Raw genomic sequence first — 16,502 nt, forward strand, 5'->3', positions numbered from 1 at the left:
AAATCGTGATATAATCGCGCCAAAATCAAGATTTTGTTTTATTTTATTTGCATTTTGACACTGACTGACCAATCGTCTGTCTTTCTTTTGTTTTTGTGTCATTTTTACGAACAAATTAAAATTTTAGGTGAAGTTTCTAAGATCTAAGATTATTTCTAACTTTTTTTGAGCTGGAGGTGATTACTTTGTTATTCATTTTGTATAGAGTTGTTTTTTTTTATTAAATAGTTGAATGAAAGAGTTATTTTCTAGTCCTTTTTATTGAAAAAAATACTTGCACACCAAACATGTTTAAAACAGATGTTTTAAACATATAAATACCATATTATCAAAAAAAAACGGCGTCAAACACGGCTGGGGAATGACAATCAGTGATAATTTTGGCGAGGTCAAGCCCTAGACGTTATTACTAGGCGGGTACTCTTCCTTATTTTTTAATAACCCTTACTGCCAGTTGGTCTTAAGATGGCTAGATTATTTTTATATTAAGTAAAAATGATTTTTAAATGGTGTAGTTTAAAATTCGAGAATAGTATATTGTTTTGTTAGGAGTAAAAATGATAATTTTTTACACAAAATCATTTTTACTCGGAATAAAACATTCTATTTTTTTTCAAACGCCTCAAATAATTTTTTAAACAATTTTAAACGTTCCAATTAATATAAAAAAAATAAAAGTAATACCTTGTAAGTAATTATATCTTGAGAAACAATGTTTACTCTCGTTGAATTGACATTAATAATATATTATTAAACACTTATTATATATTTCATACACTGATAAAAGGATAGACTTGAACTAAAGTCGTCATCGTTCTTGAAAAAAAATATTTAGTGGCAAAAGAAGAAGAGAATAGAGAATGCATGCATGACTATAGATAGAATAAGAATATAGGTATCGATTTTTTTATGCAAATAATTACAAAAATTTTAGAATTTCAAGTCGTCTTATTAAAAAAATTCAAAATGTGACCAAAGCTTATAATTTTAATAATTTATTTGCTTTACTTTGATTAATCGTGATGTAACATTTTTTTGTAATTTGTAGAGTGATGAACGAACCACCCCAAAAAATACCAAGGAGTGAAGAAGCAGAAATAATATATATCGATGAAAATAATATCACTTTACTTACTACAGACCAGGAAAACCTAAATTTATCAGAAAATAATATACCTCGTAATATGCCTGTATGACTTTTCTTAAATCAAAATAAATTTTAGTTGAGTCAATAGTATTCGTTATTGGTTTAAGAAAAGTGTCTCTTTAATCAAGAAATGGTCCCTTTTCAATCAAGAATTTTTGCATGAATCAAAGAGACTATTGTTCTTGTAGCAAGAACTTCTTTGCATATTCATTTTGGGTCAAGAGTGAAATACTTTGGACTGATAGATTCTTCTATTCTCTAAAGTAATTTTTTAAAGCTTATGAAAAGATGGTTAATGCTTTGGGTAAAGAAAGGTCGTTCTTGGCCCTATTGAAAAGCGCCAATCTTTGGGGTCAAAGTCATATTCATTTCGACTGAGAGATCCTTTTTTTCAGTGTACTTTTATGCTTAGGCGTAATAGTGCTTTACTTTTATGCCTAGGCGTTAAAATGACTTTTTTATATTATCAATCGCGTCGCAAAAATTAATACTTTTGTGACGTTTGAAAAAAAAAACGTATATTTTGACACTCTCAAGCATGGGCGCCGGAAGAATGAAATTTAGGGGGGGGGCAAGGTAAAAATGAAAAAAAAATTGACATTTTTGGTAATTATTGGGAAAACTGGAAATCGTCCGATTTTCACCAAAATTGGTATACACACCCTATTTTGAAGTCGTAGATTACGAATCTGAACTTTTTTCTTGGCGGTCTCTTACCGTTTTTCAGAAAAACGGAAAATAATTTCGATAACGAATTTTTCTTAATTTCTCATATTTTTAAGGTTTTCTTACACATATTTTGTTAGGTATTCAATAATCAATAATGTTTTTGCTATTTTCTGTTACTTTTTTAACCAATTCTATGCATAATAGAGGAAAATTTGCTAAAATAAATTTGTAAACAATCTGAAAATGTTAGGTTATAGCTTTGTTCGGGTTCTTGTTATTACCGATTCTGAACCGTCCAAGAATTCTGCAGCGCATGCGCAAATGAAATAATGTCTTCATATTTCCTTCTGCGCATACGCATCACAGTTCTAGGACGGTTCAGAATCGGTAATAAGAGAAACCCGAAGTAAGCCTATGTGTTTCTGGCATTTAAAGCAACGTTGCCAATGCTAATCCTAAATTTAGCGTGTTTTTTTCGCTCATTCTGGAATTACGAAAGGCGGTCGCCAGAAGGACGGCTCCTTCCCATAACTGCTATTTTACCAACGAGATCTGACTATTTATACCCACGAAGTTGCACGAAAGAGTTTTGATTGCATTGGTTACAACTTCCATGCAGAGGGTGTTAATCTTTTGTTGTTATATTATTAGATTAACTAAAAAAAATTAACCCCCTCCGCAAAGAAGTTAAAACCAATGCAATTAAAACTCTTCCGCGTAATTTTGTGGATATAGGTGTATATTTAATTATTGTCGATCTCATAATAGAGGTAATTTATTTAAAATCCCTAATCACCCGAAAAAATAGAAGATATGGCAACGTTGTAAATTTTCAAATTTCTAGATTAGGTCAAGAATATATTTGTCTCTCTTATTACATAGGAGAGAGAAAGAAGGATATATCAAACTTCCATCTGGTCTCAATTTTCTTTGCTATTTTGTTAAGAAAAGTGTTTTTCAGTAAAATGTTGGAGACTTTTCTATCCCCAATCAAGTGTGGCTTTTAGATAAACTATAATATAATGAAAATATAGTGAAATTATTACTTTATAGGGCCGAAATAAAGAAAAATTCAATGTTGAAATAATTTTCCGTTTTTCTGAAAAACGGTAAGAGACCGCCAAGAAAAAAGTAGATTCGTAATCTACGACCTCAAAATAGTGTGTATACCAATTTTGGTGAAAATCGGCCGATTTCCAGTTTTCCCAATAATTACCACATTTTTTATTTTTTTACAGGTAACACCTAACAATTTCATAATAATGATTATTTTTTTACAGATCGATGTAAGAAGATATAGCTTTTATTTTTATTGTTTCAGTGATCCAGGGGGGGGCAAATGCCCCCTCTTCCCCCCCCCCTGTCCGGCGCCCATGCTCTCAAGGGAATCAAAATGGATCTTGCAAGATCAAGACCAAGACTACTAATTAACTGCAAAATCAAGACCAAGACCAAGGGAGTCTTGTTTGGTCTTGCGATTGCCCATCACTATTTAAAACAAGTAATGGTGTTACGTGTTACAAATACATGTAAAATACTTGCTTTTAAACAAAATATTTAAAATATAACAACCCTTTTTACTCACACCAAAATCCTTTTACTTAGTTCTTGATCATTATATCTTTCTGTTCTATCTTAATATAAAAAATATATTTCTTTAAACTTACTCAACAAAAATCACAAAAACACTTATTTCTTGAACGCGAAACTCTGCAAAACACTGATATTTCTTTATGAAAGACAGACATTTTAAAATTTTTATACTAAAACTAAGACAGCATAATATATTTTTATGCAGATAAGAAAGACCACAGTGGCCAGTGGCTTCGACGTCAGTTTATTTTTTCTGTACCTGAGTGCTAACAGAGGTGCTAACAAGTTATGTCAACTTTAAATCTATTCTGTATTAAAAAAGTCATTACTCCTAAATATACCAAGAGGTAATCAATTATTAAGATAGTATAAGATGTCATTATAATTAACATAGTATAACAGTAAACGGCAATATTCAGTATTTGTTATATTTTTTATTTAGCCGTAGTAGTTACGGAACAATAATTAATTTAAGATAATATTTCAATGTTTCCTTTACACTAAGCGCTGACAGGCTATTTCCAGTCAGTAGACTGGAAAAGCGTCAAAAGTTGACATATGGTATGCCATTCTATTCAGAGTGTCATTTTCTATAGAATAGGTAAAAATATACCGAGGGTTTTCTTTAAAAATCAAAAGTTGTAGTCATTTACGGTAAAACAAGAAATAACCAAAAACAATTGAATACGTCAATCAATCCTAATTTATGTCGTATACTAACATACCAAATCTAGTTTTTTATCTAAAAAAAATGGCGCCGGGAGGCACGTATAGCCGCCCATACTAAAATATGTTAATATCTCGAAAACTGCAACTCTGACTGATTTTGATGTTATTACAAATTTTGTTGCAAATATTATTCCTAATCTTAATTTGAAAACCGCGTTTCGCTAGCTACTGTAGTTTTGGAGTTACAATTTTTTTAAATTTTTAACCCCCGCCCATATCCCCTTACCAACCCCCATCAAAAACTAATGGCCAGATTCTCGGATGCCACAGTATTTTTGTGGCAAATTTCGTCAAAATCGGTTCAGCGGTTTTTGAGTTATCGCGTTACAGACGGACAGACAGACAGGCAGACACCATGAAAATATTTTGTATTTAGGTCATTTATGACCGAAATAAAAAAAAATTATGTGAGCCACTTTTGAGACACACCCGGTATAGGTATTATTTATAATACCTTTGCCTATACTATATAATAAGCATCCGGTTGATTTGGTCCAAGTAGACTTTGACTGTATCAACCAGGCTTTATATTTGAGCCTAAACCATTACTGTAGGCGATTCAATATGATACCAATTTTCTTTTATTTAAGATTATTTACTGTTAATCAAATCCAGTATAACCATAAAAAATATTCATTTATTTGATGGAAAAGAAAAGAAAAGAATAAAAAAGCAGGAAAAATACATTGTAAATATGAAAAATATCACAGTCTGAACGAATCTGAAATTAAAGGGATTAAAATTTGTCCCTGCAGGACACCATAAATAAAAAGCTCCTTGTAAATAAACGTAAATGGTCAATTTCAATTGGGTTTCTTTCTGGGTCGGAATACGTATTGATATCTGGTGGGCAGTCGCGCATAGTGGGCACCAAAACATTCAAAATCCATGTGGATATGCGTAACGTCTGAAACAATAATAATAACCTTAATTTTGAAAGTGACAGAAAATGATTCTGTATCAATACTAAAATAATTTTGAATTTTCTGTTTTTAACAAAAACAACGCCAGTGATAACATCCGGCATCGTTAAGGTGCGTCCAGACCTAACGAGACGAGAACAAGGCAAGAGCGAGACGCGAGCGAGCATCTTTTATCCATTTTTTGACGCAAGCCTGCCGCAAGACAAGCGAGTTGGATGTTGGATCATAGTGATAGGAAGCCAAACACATATTAAATTGCAATTGAATATAACAAACGATGGCTAAGTGATAACGGATAGAGTAATAAATGTTTGTACCGGTGCTGCCACCATCGGAGAATATCATAAATAACTAGTACCTACAAATACACGGGTTTAAATAGTGAGAGTACGAAAAAAAATAATATTTAATTATTCTAAAAGTGTTATGAAGTATAATTTGTAAAAATTCTAAAAATAAAAATAAAAAAAGAAATATTTTGATATCTTCAGTAGGTCTAACTTGTGTTATAATTTATTATTACAGTTAACAAACTTTTTAGTTTAGTTTAGTTTTTAAACTATCGGTAGCGAGCATAGTTTTAATTTTTTTTTTAAGCACCGGTTTTGCTAGGAGAGTCATAATTGGAGCTATTTCGGCTATAACGAAATTTTTTAAAGGTGCATAATTATAATTTTAGAAGATGTTCATAAAACATTTAATCACTAGTGGATTAAATAAAGTATACCATTAATATTGCAATTTATATTTTATCCTCTCATAGTAGAATTTTAGAATTTAGAATGAGTGGGAGGGGGAATCACTTCGACCTTAGAGATCCATTGTGTCCCCCTTTCTTGAATCATAACTCATCATACAGTCCCAGGGCTTTGACAAAAGCCAGTATCTGGGACGGTTTTATAGAGGGTAGTTCTCCATCTCCAATATCAGTCGTACCAAAATTCATGGCACGAATGGTTGTCGTCTCGGCGCACTCAGTGATGAGGTGTACTGGTGTTTCACCATCTTCCCTACAGAATCTGCATTCGCCGTTTCTTCTTAGTTTCAATCTACTGAGGTGTTCATTGAGGAGACAGTGTCCTGTTAAAAACCCCGTGACAATCCGAAGATTGTTCTTACTCAGACCTAGGAAGATCTGTGATTTTTATTGATCATAAGCCCTCAGAAACTTCTTCGAGTGTCCTAGACCATTGCAAGATTTCCATTCCAGGTTGCGGATGGAATCTTCCAAGTTCTTGAGTTCCTCCTTGAGTTGGTTACCACTTGGAAAGCAGAACGGTTCTGGTCCAGTTAGTGGAGTGTTCGCTCCTTTTCTACCTAGATTATTTGCTTTTTCATTGCCTTTTATCCCTTGGTGAGCAGGCACCCAGTGTAGGAGGACTTTGTTTTCTTTGCCTAATTTATTCAGCTTCTCTATGTATTCTTTGACCAATTTCGAATTGATTGAGACTGAGTTGATCGCCTTTAACGCTGCTTGACTATCAGATAAGATGGCTATTTCTTGTTTCCGATAGTTCCTATCTAAGATAAGTTGTACGCATCTCTCGATAGCGTAGATTTCTGCCTGTAGGATACTAGGGTAAGTGCCCATTGGTTCGGAGTAATTAGCTCTCGGCCCAAACACTCCGATCCCTGTTCCCGTATTGGTTTTGGAAGCATCAGTATACCAAGTTATGGTATGGTCTTTTAACTGCTGGGCAAGCGTTTCGCTCTCCCAATCCTTCTTATTGCTCAATACTACATTGACATGTTTGTCAAAGTTGTACGTTCTTGGCATATCGTCCACTGGGAGTTGCAGAAGTGGTATTTCCTTTTTGAGGGTGTTCCAAGCCCCTGATCTGACAATTCTCCCAGTATATATCTATTTAATTCCTCTCATAGTATATATCTATTTAATTTTTTGATTATGTAACAAGCACTTTGTTTACTCACTTGTTTCATCAAACTGCTTGAATCCATTTTTGCTTATGATCAAATCGGTGTGAGAAAATATGAAGCTATGCAGAAAAAATGTTATACAGAAAAGTCCACAGACTTCGAGACATAGGAAAATCAAGTCCATTTAGCGTGTGTCCAAAGTTTTCAAAAATGACAGTTTTGTTTAGACTGACGTTTAATTTCACCTGACCTCTCGGTGAATTATTTATTTTTATGGGGGTACATAAAATCTAAAATTTACGGCCATGAAGAAATTCAAAACTTGGTGCAGTTAAGGCAGAAAATATTTAATGCCTTTGACACTGTCCCCCTCTGATATGTTATCCAATGTGAGGAGAGGATTTTATGATCGTTTGCATGTTAATGCAAGAGGGAGGCATTTTTGAACAATTTTTGTAATTTTTTAAATTTCATTATCCTGTTTGTTTAACGTTTACCCATTACCTACCTGGACGAACATGGGAAAACAAAGGTCCTTTTCAGGACCACAAATATTTTGATTGAGGAATTTGTTACTTTTATTTATTTTTTTTTTGGATAAAAAAAACAAAAGTTGTTAATATAATACCAATTTAAAAGTATTTTAGTTGTTTTAATACACACTATTATATAAAATTTATTATTATTATAATGTACATTATTAATACTAATTATTCGTTCGAAATGGCATTAAGGCCCAATTGCACCAATGATTTAAATTTTTCTTAAAGATAAGTAGAGCTTAGAATGAGCTGTATTTATATTTACTTTAATACTCACCTTAAATGAGGGAATTTGACTGATACATTTTTTGAATTTGAATTGTTTTTAATGATACTAACAATTTTAGTTCAATTTTTAATAAAATTTATTTAATATTAATAGAAATCCAAAAGATTTGAAACCTCTTTTAGCGATTTATAACATTCTCAGATGAATTACAGGTGCCCTTATTTTCTATGAAAACCACACAGCTTTTTTCATAGTCGCTGCAGTTGTTATAGCTATAAAAAAACCTAATTTTTTAAGGTGTGAAAATTGCGACACACGCTAAATGGACTTGATTTTTCCTATGTCTCGAAGTCTGTGGACCTTTCTGTATATGTCGAAGCACATTTTAAAATTACTGTGGAGTATACAGGGTACTTCAAAAAAGTGTTGCGGATATAACATATATTTTTTTTAATAGGAATACCCTATTTTTATTTTATATTTAGATTCTACGTACAATTCGGTAACTTTTTTTGCATATGATATTATCTAAAATTAATAGACTTTGTAATAATTAAATTTGTTTAAAAAAATGTTATATTTCGGTACGCGGTTAGAGGCTCTCGCGAGACCCGTCCATACTTAACGAATCTGGAATGTCTCGCGCTTGTCTCGCGCTCGTCTCGTCAGGTCTGGACGCACCTTAATAAGTTTTGATGGAATTCCCTAGTCAGGACACTACAGCCCAGGACAAGATGAAAGTGCCATGATAAGGAGATTCCCCCTAGCACCTCTGACTAGGAGCTTTCCCACCAACAACAAGGTCTCGCGTCTATTAGAGGAATTCATTAAAAAAAAATGCATTACCTTTTACTGAATGTTTTCTGGAAACTTTCCTTCTATCATCGTGTGAAAGAGTTTTCATGAATTTTAAAGGTGCGTAAATAGGAGAGCAACATACAGTAACATCCACTCTGAACCCTGAAAAAGACACTGATTTTAGTTTATGCATAACTTCCTTAAAAATGTTTTGATATGAACTATAGAAGAGCAGCATATTATTGAAAAAATACTGTTTAAAGTTTATGCATAATTTTCTTGTATATGAGTCTCACTTGTTAAATAATGTGACAAATGAATTTTAAATTTATTTTAAATAATAGTTTGTGTCTGTCCAACGAGTTGTTTCCATCCAAAAAATGATAGAAAATACTAGCGATGGGAACTATTGAATGAATTAGACTATCGAATGGTTAATGAATGAATGATTTCAACTATCGAATGGTTTTATTCGATCATTTATTTTAAAATCATTCATTCATTTGTATACTAAAGCATATGTGACAACCTCGCCGTGCGACCAAATGGTTATCGTTGCGCCACGACTATCGAATGCTTTTGATAAATGAAAAATGAAATTGAGTATTCGTTTGATTTTTGTATGCGTCAGTGCATTATTAGTTCTTCCAAATTTTTATAACTTCGCCGTATAAATACTGTGCTATTTTTGCGTTTATTAAAATAGTTGAAATACTAAAATAGTAGTTATTTTTTAATTTTATTTATTGACGATTGTGTGCATGTGCAGGTGGTCAAAATTTTTCCCAAAATTTGTATGGTTTTCCGTAGTCCGATCTTTCAACTATTTAATTTTATATGGTATATGGTCTATTTTTTAATAGGAAATTTTGAGAAGTAGCAATTTTTAAGAGAGATAAGATGAATTAATTTTAAAAATACATATTTGTATTTTAGATGTTTTAATAATATGAATTAGTTGAACTTAATAATCATATTTAAGTAATGTGGTTAAGTAAATGGTTATCGAACTCAAACTATGGGGTGAGAAAATTAAAATGAAAGTTTTACACGTGTCAATTTAAAAAAAAAATTAACGATGTTTGTATTTTGTTTATGCTAATTCTCTTACATGTAGTTTTTTGCGAAGAAATATTTCATTTATTTTTTAAAGTAAATGCCAGTAAAAGTAAATATAATTTTTAAATAGAAATATGAAGCACCTAATATAAATAATTTTGATTTCTAATTTTTTATTTATATTTTCGTTCCATTACACTGCATGATTAGAAAATTAATAAATGTTTATATTTCATGATTTTAAAATTTGTTGTTAATATAACAAATTAGTTCTGTAATTATTATTATTCAATAAACCAACGTTGCCAAAAAATTTAGAGACTATATTATTTTTAAATAGGATCTAATATAAATAATTTTGACATCTAATTTGTTGTTTATATTTTGCTACTACTTAAAAAAAATATTTATATTAAATCATTTTAAATTTTGTTGTTAATAGGTATAACAAATTATTACTGTTATTATTATTTATTAAACCAGTCTTTGCTTAAAAACATTAAAAATCATTTTCTTACATCCAAAATAACAAGTATTATTGCAGTGTAACAACAGAATATTAATAAAAAAAAATGCAGAATATATAGACATACTATCCCTAACTAACTAAAGCCAAACAATAATATTCTTTGCTAATATCAACTAATACCAAAATATGGCAACAGCGCCCTTCATAATGTATTTTCTGTGTAAATACTAGCACCTCAATAAAAAAAATAATGTGTCGTTATCTATATCTGACTCCGCAAAAAATCAAAGATGCCGGCTTCTTTCATAGCATTGCCACCGACCGCTGTCGGGTTTGGAAACCTACGTCGCCGGGCGACAACTAAAATTCAGTTAATATTTTATTATAATCGATCCCTGAAAAAGATACTGATTTTAGTTTATGCATAACTTCCTTAAAAATGTTTTGATATGAACTATAGAAGAGCAGCATATTATTGAAAAAATACTGTTTAAAGTTTATGCATAATTTTCTTGTATATGAGTCTCAGTTGTTAAATAATGTGACAAATGAATTTTAAATTTATTTTAAATAATAGTTTGTGTCTGTCCAACGAGTTGTTTCCATCCAAAAAATGATAGAAAATACAATCTATAATTAATGCACTATGTTAATTTATTTTGTGTAATATGTTCATTAAGTTAGTTTCCAGTTTTAGACAAAATTATACTGCAATTTGGTTCTAAAATGACCTAATTTATGGCATTATATTAATGTACAACGTAATTATAAGCTTATTACTTAAATATTGCATGCTATTAAAATTATATTATTGATTTTCCGCTAGTTTATGCAGTAGAAACAATGCTGTATCTATTTAAATAAAATTAAAATACTAATAGATACAGTTTGATAGATTTTGTTACAAAAATTATTGTTTTAAAGTTTTTATAATACTATGGCCAAACGTTTAATGTAGATTTATGTATACCTAAATAAGGCAAGCTGTAGAACACATCTTCTTCAGAATTAACCCTGACCAATTCTACATCTCCTCGATTTTGAACAGGGTTATCGTTTATATCATCTTCGTCATCTTGTTCTTCGTTGCCTTCATCGGGGTGAAACTTCTGAATAAAAGCACCTAAAACCACAGAAAAAAAATCGATTTAAATGATTTATGATATTTATTCGTAATTTTGTAGTATATGGTTGTCAATTATTATTATTTATTTAGAATGATTAGTATTACAAGGGTATTACCGTCGTTCATTACGCCATAATAAAAAAATCTGTCTTCGATGTCTCCATAGCCTGTGTAAACATTGTTGCCTGGTTTCTTGATACTTGTTCTGTGGTCGTATCTTAGAGCAATCTCTCTTTGATATTGGTCTTGCTAGAGTAAAGAAAAATAATCTTAAAAAGCTGGTTTAAGTATCCAAAGGTGTGTTTTACGAAAAACCAAAACAAATTATTATTAAAGAAAAAAAATTAATCTATTCGTATGAATATAATAAAAATAATTTGATTATATATTATTTTTTACTTGCAAATACATGTCGTTGTGGGCTAGCACTATCCTCCTCAGTCTCATGTGCATCATCCTTTGTTTTTGAGACCATTCCATGTCTTTAGTGGGGGGTATTGGCATAGCAACAAACCAGGAGTTTTTGAAAAAATAACTGTACTAAAAAGATAATCAAAAATGTATTTTTGATGTTTGTAAATAACGAATATTATTGAAAACTGGTAATGGTACTGCAAAATAAACTGGTAAACAGGATTAAAAAATATGGCTGCACGTTTACCAACCTTCGCAAAGAAATTATCACCGGTTTTTCTTTCAAAATGTACGATTCTCTCGCAAAATTTCGAACAATCCAGTAAATCCAGTATCTTGCAACCGCTCAAGACACACGAATTGGTTAACGGTTCCTCGTTGGTCTTGTCAAAGTGTACACAAAATGATTTCGTCATTTGGATGATCTTCATCACTTCTTGCGGCAAGGACTAGAATTTATTTTAATGTTTACAGCATGTCTTAAATCGATTTAAAATAAAAGCAGAATTAGCGAGACACCCTGTGCGAGACTATTTTTTTGTATAAAGTACCATACAATCGAAAAAAAAAACGGCGTCGAAGACGGCTGGAGAATGACAACCATATGTAAATAGTATAAAATTGGAGAATTTTTTTTTGGAAATGGATTTGTGGGTCTGGGAACATTCTATCTTTTTTTAATCTTTAAAGTAGTAATTTTTAACAAGTTTTATGTCAATTTTTAGTAAATAACGTCTAGAGATTGACCTCGCCAAAATTATCATCGATTGTCATACCCTAGCCGTCTATGACGCCGTTTTTTTTTCGATCATAATGTATTAGTTTTAGCTTACGTAATCCCGTAGTACAGGGGCGGCATATAACTGACATGGACAGTGAGAAAACTTGTAAAAGAAGCTCTCGTGTGTATCGATGATGAGTCCCGCATACATGCAGAAACGTGGTGTCCTGTAATAGTCGTTATAGACGTACCTCCAAATGGTTGCTACAATGATGGCGTACTGAAAATAAAAATAAGAATTATGTAAACAATACAGGGTGAGTTTTAAAGAAGTGCAAATATTTTAGGGGCTGGTAGCTAGATCTCGATAAAAGAAACACGTTTTCTCTTTACCGTTTTTCAAAAGTCCAATTGAGAAAATTGATTTTTTTTTTAAATTTTCAGAACCACTGGATTTTTTCTGGGGTTTCTTTTTTGTAAACTTAATCTACTACCTTTGTTGTCACAGTATCAAGATATTGTGTTTTTAACAAAAATTAAAAAAAAAATCGATTTTTTTTCAAAATTTTCAATATTTTTTTGAAAAAAAACCTCATATACGTGTTTATGGAGTCGAAATATACCTCCCGTAAAAATATTTGCAATTATTTAAGACACACCCTCTATATTGAATTTTGAAAGCCAGACCTATTTTGTAATCTTTAAAAATTGAAAAAAAAATTCAAAATGTTAGTTTTGATTTAACTGCTTTTATGTTTTATGTTTGCTTTATTGTTAAAAATACGAAAATCTTATCTATAAAAATTGGGTACATATAAAAAATAATTATCTCTGATTTTTCTATTTGCTAAATTTATTAGTAATATTTTGCTTCTCAATATTCTCTACGTCGCTAGACAGATTATACCGGGTGTTTTTTAAATGAGTGCAGGTATATTTTGACTACATAAACAAGTTAATTAAGATTTTTTTTGCTATTCATGAAAAATTTTAATTTTTCGTGACATTTTTTTGGCACTTAAAATAATGTTGTAATTTTGTCAAATTAAAAAAAAAAATTAGTGCAATTTAGATTCATTCTCCTGAAATTTAACAGTGTTGTCAAAGCCTTGCAATGTTGCCACTTCCTACAACATCCCCATTCTATATATTTGTTTGTTTATAATAATTTTATAATATTCTACAGCAACAATTTTCTGTGATTTTTCTAAGGCGTTCGATTGTGTAAATAATAAGAGCTTAATTAATAAACTGCAGCACTATGGGTTCAGGGGATTATCTCTCGAATGGTTTAAATCGTATCTGAGCAACAGAAGTCAACTTGTGAGGGTGGATACCACGTTGTCTTCTAACAAGCCAATAGAATGTGGAGTACCACAAGGCTCAGTACTAGGCCCTATTTTGTTTCTTCTTTTTATTAACGACATTGCTAACATAAACATCAGTGGCAAAATATGTCTTTTTGCGGACGACACTAGCTTCACTTGGAGCAACAAGGACATCACGGCACTTCATAGGATTGTATCAAATGACTTAATCACCATTAAATCTTGGTGCGATTCGAACCTCCTGATCTCAACATATCTAAAACTAAAGCTTTGTCGTATAAAAACTCGTTGCAGCCTTTTGTACTTAACAACACCACCATTGACGTCGTAAAATCTGTAAAATTCTTAGGGCTTGTTGTGGACAATTCTCTGAAATGGGATATACATATCGAAGCTATGTCGAAAAAATTGAGCTCTGCCTGTTTTGCATTAAGGTCTGTTTCTAAGGAGCTTAACTTGTCAGTGGCTAGAACTGTTTATTATGCACTTTTTGAGTCGCACCTCAGGTATGCCCTTCCATTCTGGGGTACGTGTTGTGCGACTCAATTTGACCGCATTTCCAAGCTCCAGAAGAGAGCTGTTCGATATTCACTGGGACTAAACAGCAGAACTCATTGCCGGGACTTTTTTAAAGAATTAAAAATATTGACTCTTCCTTCCTTATTTATATTTGAACCCGTTGCCTAATCCGTAAACATGTATCAGCTTCTCAAGAAAGGCCATCTCACGCTTATCCACTCAGGAACGCGGAGCAAGATCTTTATCTACCTACCCCACGCTCAGAGTTAGTTAAAAGTTCAATATTATACAACTCGAAAAAAATGCACAATCACCTGCCATTTGAAATCATGTAAAAAATAAGATTTATTTTTCATATCCACATATTGTTTATTTTAAACAATAAGATAAAACTGACAATATTATTTGTATAATGTTTTGTATTATCTTTTGTTTGTTTGTTTGTGTACCTTGTTTTTTTACTTTGTTTGTTAGTTTACCTTTGTCTACAAATTGAAAAATTTTTTGACAATAAAGGCATTTATTTATTTATTTATTATTATTTGTAAGTATAGAGTAATTTTAATTTTCTACACAATAAATTACCAAAATTAAATTTGATTAAGTTAGTGGTAATAATTATAAGAGATTATAAGACGCATTGTACGTATTTTTTAACACACACTGATACATTTATACAGGCACATATTTTAAAGCAAACTGAAAAAATAAATCTTAACAATAATTGTTGCAAATTATTTTATTGACATATTCGAAAGCATTTTCAATTTGATCATTTGGCAACACAGGCTAGCGATTCTGTAAACATATTTCCTGTCTAGTGACTCATCAATCGTCTACAAATAACATAGGCTAGACAGGAAATTTCTTGCTACGGAGTTTACAGAATCCCACTGCAGGGCCTCGATGCCGGCGGTTCTCAAAATGTCAGCATTATTTTTTGTGTACATTTTTAAAATAACTCCCTCAAAATACTTGCATTTTATTTATGAGACACTCTCTGTAGGTACGTCTATCATAATAAAAAACTTAGAAACTGTATACAGTCTAACGTTACCTGTAAATTTAAAATTTCTAACATACACAATAATTTTGAAATGCACTTAATTTCCATGTCATCTCTGGTATATCCCAAGCTTATATCCGTCATCCTTATAAGATTCTGTATTTTCTTCTCCAAACATTTAAAACCGATATTTAACATATCTTCTGCAACAGTCTTGAATCTTCTATTAACCAGACGAATTTTGGTACCTAAAATTCAATTTCTTTAATCATTTAAACCTGTACTTTGCATGGAAATTATGTAGTACTTAATTCATGATATGAAATACGTTTGAATATATTTTGTAGTACTTCTGTAGGCACAAACATGATAGGGTTCTTCCTCTTTCCAAGCTCAGTGCTGCGATAGAGCAGCTGACTGGTAGAGCATTGCTCTTTATCACTGTATTTTTCAGAAAGTTTCCTTCTTTTGGCTCGGGTATAGTACCCACTGGGACTGTCCACCTCGTGGTCACTCTCATCGTTGATTTCTTCCGATTCATCCATCTTTTTTCCCTTTTTTTCAAATTTTTCGAGTGATGTTTATAGTGCTTTTATTTTTTTATTTGAAATGTAGAAATTTTAGAAAATACTTGTATAAATTTAATGGTCGTTCATGTCTATTTGTTTTGATAATTCGACTTTTGAATGGTTTTGACGTTATCCTTTTTGATCGAATGTCAAAAATGGTTTAAACCTGGTTTTAAAACTAATTGGTCGAAAGGTGATTAAAAGATCCCTTTCAAAAATCACTCAGAAATGAAATCATCCAGTTTAATCATTAGGGTGCGACAAAAAAAATTTACTTACCATGAAAAAATTCTGGTAATGTTTGAGCTCTTTCTATTTTCCATTTAAACACGGGAAACATATTTTTTTGAACATTTCTTTTAATAATTATTTTTTATACAAGACGATAAAATGGTATTTTATCGACGACCCAAAAGATTAATTCACGAGCGATGAAATCGGGAGTGAATTAATTTAGGGAGATGATAATGCAATTTTATCGTCGTGTATGAAACAATATTTTTTTCAATAGCGAGTTACGTTAAAAAAAAATCAGAAATTATTATTTCAAACTTTGAATAAGAAGACTAAGGAAGGAGCATAATGCTATCCATGTATTCATGCATGGTGGGCGGAAAAAGCACCATAAAAGCACTCTAGGGTGGGGATCCTTGACAGTTCTGTTTGACGATTCATTTGACACATTTGAATTTGATTTGAAATTTTGTGGATTTGTCACTCTTTACGGGGCTTATTTTATGCTATTTATTATTTATTCTACTACTGATAGTTGTATAAAGGTAG

The 16,502-nt window shown here is 31.4% G+C and overlaps 1 protein-coding gene across 1 annotated transcript; it reads right to left on the reverse strand.

The window, feature by feature from the left end:
• Positions 1-4,749: 4,749 nt before the first annotated feature.
• Positions 4,750-15,875, reverse strand: LOC115884348. The gene is made up of 9 exons (XM_030902906.1): positions 15,458-15,875; positions 15,202-15,398; positions 12,410-12,577; positions 11,828-12,025; positions 11,562-11,702; positions 11,279-11,411; positions 11,007-11,159; positions 8,557-8,670; positions 4,750-5,045 (listed from the first exon to the last, which is right to left on the reverse strand). Exons 1-9 carry the CDS (start codon positions 15,693-15,695, stop codon positions 4,942-4,944), a joined length of 1,446 nt encoding a protein of 481 aa, XP_030758766.1. The 5' UTR covers positions 15,696-15,875; the 3' UTR covers positions 4,750-4,941.
• Between the last annotated feature and the right edge of the window lie 627 nt (positions 15,876-16,502).

This window comes from Sitophilus oryzae, unplaced genomic scaffold, assembly GCF_002938485.1.
Source record: "Sitophilus oryzae breed Bouriz unplaced genomic scaffold, Soryzae_2.0 scaffold_227_pilon_pilon, whole genome shotgun sequence".
Lineage (NCBI taxonomy): Eukaryota > Metazoa > Arthropoda > Insecta > Coleoptera > Curculionidae > Sitophilus > Sitophilus oryzae.